The sequence below is a fragment of the Rhagoletis pomonella genome, unplaced genomic scaffold (assembly GCF_013731165.1).
Source record: "Rhagoletis pomonella isolate Grant_MI unplaced genomic scaffold, Rhpom_1.0 Rhpom_scaffold_00005, whole genome shotgun sequence".
NCBI lineage: Eukaryota > Metazoa > Arthropoda > Insecta > Diptera > Tephritidae > Rhagoletis > Rhagoletis pomonella.
The window spans coordinates 75,948,194-75,954,655 of NW_023458559.1; the positions used below are offsets into that span (position 1 = coordinate 75,948,194).

General features: G+C 30.3%; 1 protein-coding gene across 1 annotated transcript in view; it reads right to left on the bottom strand.

Moving 5' to 3' along the window:
* Positions 1-1,110: 1,110 nt before the first annotated feature.
* LOC118739603 overlaps positions 1,111-6,462 on the bottom strand; it is a 12,034-nt gene continuing 6,682 nt past the window's right edge. The window contains exon 2 of the mRNA XM_036471030.1: positions 1,111-1,415. Within this exon, the coding sequence (XP_036326923.1) occupies positions 1,159-1,415 (257 nt within the window). The 3' untranslated portion in view covers positions 1,111-1,158. The remainder of the gene's footprint in view (positions 1,416-6,462) is intronic.

Below are 6,462 nucleotides of genomic sequence, written 5' to 3' on the forward strand. Positions count from 1 at the left end.
CTTCAGCATTTCATTCAGTGACGATGTCCAGTCATCGTTAAGCTTCTGGGTAGAGTTCATAATTGAAGAAGGCTTCGACAGAACTTTTTGCAACCTGTTGGCCTCAGAGTTTTCTTCTATGTTGTTGCAGAAGTTTTGCCAAGATTCGCGTCGCCTTTTTTTATGGGTGTTCTTGAAAAACTTGAATGCATCCTTGCAGGGTTCATCATTTTCACCACAGAACAACATATATACATATGGTAGTGTCGTTGAAGAATAAAATCATGTCTCGGAAGGTAAGCATGACTGCCTAAATAGCAGAGAATTAGCGGCAACGAGCTTTGTTGTTTTCGCCATTTTCCAAAGACAAAAACGGGCTTGAGGCTTCATTAAAAATGCTTATATAGCAGTAAAAATTTATTCCGAAATATTTAATAAAAGAAACGTTTTGATTTTCAATAATTTATTTTTAAATTATTTTCACGTTTTTAATTTAATTTTTTTACAAAACTTAAGAAATAAATACTATGCTAATTATCATTTAGCACTATCACTAAAAAAGCAAGCAAATAACGCAAGCCGACAAATTTACGAATTAACTTCACGTAACTCCTAAACGCACTACATACATACATGCATACAGTAGAAATAAATTATAAGTGAAATGGAGAAAAGTAATTAATTAATTTTAATTTCAAAAAAGAAAAAAAATGTTCACAAACGTAATAGTTTTACAATAAATTAATTAGGCGAAAAGCGTGTATTTACAATTTGATTTGTCTCGATTTTTTTTTTGTTTTTGTTTTGTCAATAAATAATCTTACATGCTAATGAAGTTTATAATGGACAAAGAATAGCTTTTAAAGACAAAAATGTGAAAATAATTAAAAAAGAAAAACAATAAAAATAAAATAAATTTTCATGACGACAATCATGCACTCTACACACGCTTCACGTTTCACACATTTAAAAATAGTACTTTTCAGTTTTAATTATAGTTTAAGGTAGTAAATGGTAAGTAAAAGCATAAAATCACGTTTTTTGCGCCACACGCCTCATACACTCCCTCCTTGCCTGCCTGCCATACAATCTCCTTTGCATGCGTTGTGCGGCGCTTGAGTATTTTTTTGTTTTTTGTTTTTAATTTTGTTGTTGCAGCTGCTGTGACATTGCTGACCTTTACACCGACACAATGAACTCCTTGCCGGTCTTGAAGTCTGTGCACTTGAATTGCGGACAACACTTGGGGAACGACCATTTGGGATCGCTAGGCAGCTCCTCACAGCCGGGCATCTCCACGTACGGGCAGGTTTCAATGTTGATTGTTTGTGCGAGGATGTCGCATGTCATAACCGCACAAATGCCCTTCGGTTTGTACTCCTTGTTGGGTAGCATAGCACGACGGGTGATCTTATCGAAGCACTTGCCACGATATGCTAAAGGGTGGGAAGAAACATGAAAAGAAGAGAGAGAGAGAGCAAGAAAGCGGAAGTTAATAAATTGTTTTATTACTCATGCAATAAATATGCATAAATTGTGTGTGTACATATGTAAATATATACATATGTGTGTGTGTGTGTAAGTGTATATATGCGTAAGTATTGATTGCTTTGTAATTTATTATTATTGTGTTCTTCAATGGCTTTTGCTGTTTCTCAACAGTCTTTGTTGTTGCTGCTATTGTTTTTGTTGCCGGCCAAGCGGGCACTCACTCGTCGAGGAAGTAATTATAATAAGGAAAAAGCGGAAAAGACTTATCAAAAAAGTGTAATGTATTTGCGTGCGAATTTTGCATGTCGTCTCTGCTGCTGTTGAGCTATATGACATTGGGCGCAGCGCATATCCAGTACTATTTGTGCATGTGTGCTTCTGACAATACCCCGCAAAAAATTGTGCGACTAATCTCTAAAGAGAGTATTCCGAGATTACCCTCAATCGGGTACAATTAGGCATTAATTAGTCGCAACTAGTCTCATACGGGTACTAATGGAGATCAATTAGTCTCGACTCATCCCTTATGGGTATAATTGGAGATCAATTAGTCCCCAACTCATCTCTAACGGGTACTATTAACGATTTAATGATATGTACGCACTTAGTCAATGAAATTTCATGTGCGGCGTTGGCACACAGAGAGAGTATTCGCCTAATAAAACTGAGCAACCCGGTTCGAATCTCAGCTGGCGCAAATTATTATTTTTATTTTTTAAAAGTGACTAGTCGCTTTTTATACCCTTTCGGGTATAAAGGTGAACAATTAGTCTCTTCATAGGACATGCTCGAACAAAAGCGATCAGTTCATTCCATATAAAGAGATCAAAAGTGGTATTAGTCGCATGCTCCTTTGCGATTGCTCCCGGAGTCATCCCGGATTAGTCCCATTTTTTGCAGGGTACATACAAGTATGTATGTATGTAAATATATGTGTTTATTGAGTATCTGAGCAGGAAGTACTTCCTTTGGTGTTACAAAAAAATTGTTTGTGTATCTACATATTGTAACTTTTTCAACTCTGCCTAGAATAGTTCGGGCAAAAGACTTTAGGTGCGAACTTGCTGGTGTGAAAATTTAATTGTTAATTTTTTAATGGCTAAACATCAGCACACGTGTGCTGTTTTAGGCAACAAAATTTTGTTGTGAAATAAAAATGCTACAGCTGTACAGATGTTTTCTAAACTGCAAAAGGTTTAGTGTCTGTTGAAAACTCCTGAATTTGATCGAGTTTATGCTAATATTTAGTAATTTGATTATAATTTTCATAGCCTTTTCCTTTAAGATTTTTTAGTTTCTGTAACATGAGCTTCTCTTAAATAATTCTTTACGATTTGATGACTTAAATTGCGTTAAACTGCTATTAAAACTACTATTAAGCTTAATTATAATCGCTCTATTAAAATTTTACGATTTTGTTTTGCTTAAATAAAAGACTTAAGGCACGAACTTTAGTATGCTTAAACGTTGCCACTATTTTGAAGGTGAAGGCAGAAAATTACTTCTGGCTAACAAAACTTGTTTTCAATTTTTATCGCCTCAAATTCAGAACAAAAAAATGAAATAACAAAAAATTTAAGAAAAAAACATTAAAAAAATTGCTATTTAAGATTCTTCATTAATTTTACCATTATAAGATTTTTATTCCTCTTTTAAGAATGGTCTCAGCAACATTTTTGACGTACAATTCTCTTTATTTGAGAATCTTGAAGCATTAAACTTGTTGCATGCTTTAACAAAAGATTTAAGATACTTGAACTTGTTTTCCATAAAAACACACCAGCATTTGCTTTTAAGGGGCTGGAATGGCTTAAGATTGTCAGTTAATGCCATAGAATAAATTTATTTTATTATCCTATCGTCTAGTATAAAATATGTCTTCACTGTTATGGGCATTGTGCGAAATTTATTGCCAAAGTGATGTTATGTTTGTTGATATACCTTTTATGGAAATGTTTCTGCGACTGGCAACATTTGTGGAAAAATCAGAATTGGAAAAAATATAACGAATCACAAAGAGCAATTAAAAACTGAATGAAATGGACAAAATTAAAAAGCTACTTAAAAAATGTATAATTAAAAAAACTGTCTATATGCGGAAAAATTAAGCATATAATAAGAAAAATATTGTAAACCACAAAAACTCATACTTGAAGCAAGAACAAAATTTTTTTATTTATTAAAAAGACAAAAGAGTGTGCTATAAAAAAAATAAAATCCTCTAACGAAAAATAAATTTAATGTCCAAGAAAAGTAAGAAAAAACTTAAAAGCAGACAGCTAAATGTTTTGATTAGTCATTAAAAGCAACCGTATTGCCTACCTAATTGCTAACAAAACTCAGCAAGCAAATATGACAAATAAAAAAAAAATCTACTTCGCTCATTAAATCGAAAATACTACTAAAAACAAAGCACTGTTAATTGAATTTTACAAAAAATAAAATCCAAGAATACTAAAAACGTGACTGACTCGTTGCCAAGTGTTAACATACGCCGTAGCGGCGTGTGAGTTCAGTGCTATTTTTAAAAAAATTTATAATTTGCGCATGCGTACAAAGCTCGAAACGTATGTTTGCCAAAATGGCAGAACGCAAATAAAGGAAGAAATTCTTTGGAGCACTTAGCATAAAAAACGGAATTAGCATAAAAAGTATGCGATGAATTTCATGGCTTGAAAATGAAGGCACGTTGAAAAAGTAATAAAAAAAGTTTAATTTTTTAATTAAAAAAGATTAAAAAGTGTTTAAATTGCATTTTTTAAATAGGAAAGAAGAAATTGGAATTTAAAGTGTACTTATTTAAGAAAGAATTCAAAACAAAACAAAAATTAAAAATTTAAAAAATTCGTTAAAAAAAAAAATACAAAATATTGAAGAATTAAACAAAAGTCTATAAAAAATGTTTTTATATGATGAATTAGCAACTAGAGCATTTTTTTGCAATTAACAAAAAAATATATAATAATAAAATATAATATAATAGTTTTACTTCTGGAAAAAAGTTGTAATTTTTGAAAAAAATAGGAAAGTTGTTCAAAATATGCAGATAAATGATAAGTAAACGTTTTCAACTTTTTCGATAAACATTGAAAAAAATTTAACAAGTTTAAAAATTTCTATGGAAAAGAATACTTAAGTAAAAATAATTAAAATCTGATTTAATTTAAAAAGTTAAAAGAGCACTCTAAAGAAAATAAAGAAATAAATTTTGAAAAAATGTTTTCAAAATTTAATTGTTAAACTGAAAAAAAAAAAAAATCTAAATTTAAAAAGTCTTCTAAAAAGTGTTTCTTAAAAAGTAATTAAAAAAATAAGTTAACTTTTAAAACTCCCTTCAACAAAAGAATTAATTTTTTTACAATTCCAAAAAGTCGTTTAAATCAGAGATAAAACAATTTACAACATTTTTTTATTGAACAGATTTAGAATATTTCTCCTAATATTAAAGAATATTAAACGCTAAAATTAAAAAATACTAAATTGTTTTTAAGTTAAATTGAAAAAAATTTAACAAAAAAATGATAGGAGTATTACAATTTTAAAATTACAATAGAACAAATGGTTTTTTAAATTATGTAATAACAAAAAATTAAAAAAGAACACCACAAAAAAGTTTGAAGATTTTACAACGTTTGGTTATTTAGCACTACAAACGTTTGCCGGTTTGGGTGTTCTTTTTTTTTTTTTTTTTAATTAAATAATAAAAAAAAATAAAAAACGTTATGTGGATGTAAAAATTTCAAAGTAGAAACGAAAAATTGATTTTGATCAAGATAAAGAACTAAAAAAAATTTTAAAATTTAAGTCTACAGAATTAAAATTATATTTATTTAAACAATTAGCAGAAAATATTAAAAAGGGTAAATCTAAGTTTAAGCTAATTTTTTTAGATTTAAAAACCAAAATAAAAAATTTAATTACCTGATATAAAATTGATTAAAATTTTAATTCCACGTTTTTTTAACCAAAATTGAGGATTAAGTCCAAGAAAAAAAAACTAGAAATTTATGGGCAACCTCTGCGCGCTATAAAAATACGCAATGAAATATTTTACGGAATTCATTAAAAAAAAAACTATCAAAAACACAAGACTTGCCAAACGACCTTCAGCTCTTGCAGGCGTCTCGCTGTCGCCACAAAAAATATGTATGTATTTTATTCACCACAGCTACATGGGGGGAATGTTTGTGTTTAGCCGCTAAGCCGAAAGCCGATGTAGATTAACAAAAACAAAACAAATAATTAATTAATTAATTAAGAAAATAAAACAACATTAAAAATATCGAAAGAAAGAAAAAACACAACATAGAGATATGAACAGCGGCACCTATTTGTTGTTGTATGTTAATGAACCAACATTGCTACTGCGATTTAAAAAAAACCATTTGCTCTCCAGCAAATAAGTGCCAACTAAAATAGCATGTTTTTTGTTTTGATTTTTTTATGAAAAATAATTGCGCTGCTGGCTTTAAAATTATGTCTCCACTGTTTTTTTTTTGCAGTTTTACCGATTCTTGTTTGCGTGCTTATCGTTGATCACTTGGCTGGCGCGAGTCTTTGACGTCAGCTCTGTGACCAACAACTACAGCTGCAAATAATGCGAGCAGAACAAGCGAAACATAAGGTAAGGGAGAAACGAGAGATCACCATAGTAAACAACCAAAAAAGTTAAAATATTTTTTTTTTTCGTATTCACTGACGTCAAATGCAATTTTTTTTGGTTTTACCAAAAATTATATGCACAAATGTTTCTACATTTGGAAATGAATCACCGAACAGAGCATAAATTAAATTAATACAGTTTTGAAATTGCGACAGAAAAATGTTAGCTTTTTGTTTGCCCAGTTCCGTTCCATTTCAAATGAGGTCGCTTGTGGGTTTTTTCGATTGCATTTCTATTAGTATGCGCTAGAATTCGTGCGCATCGTCACGTTGAATAAATATTTCGTTGGGGAAGAACGCTTGTTTGATTAGTCAACCGAAAAAACCGGT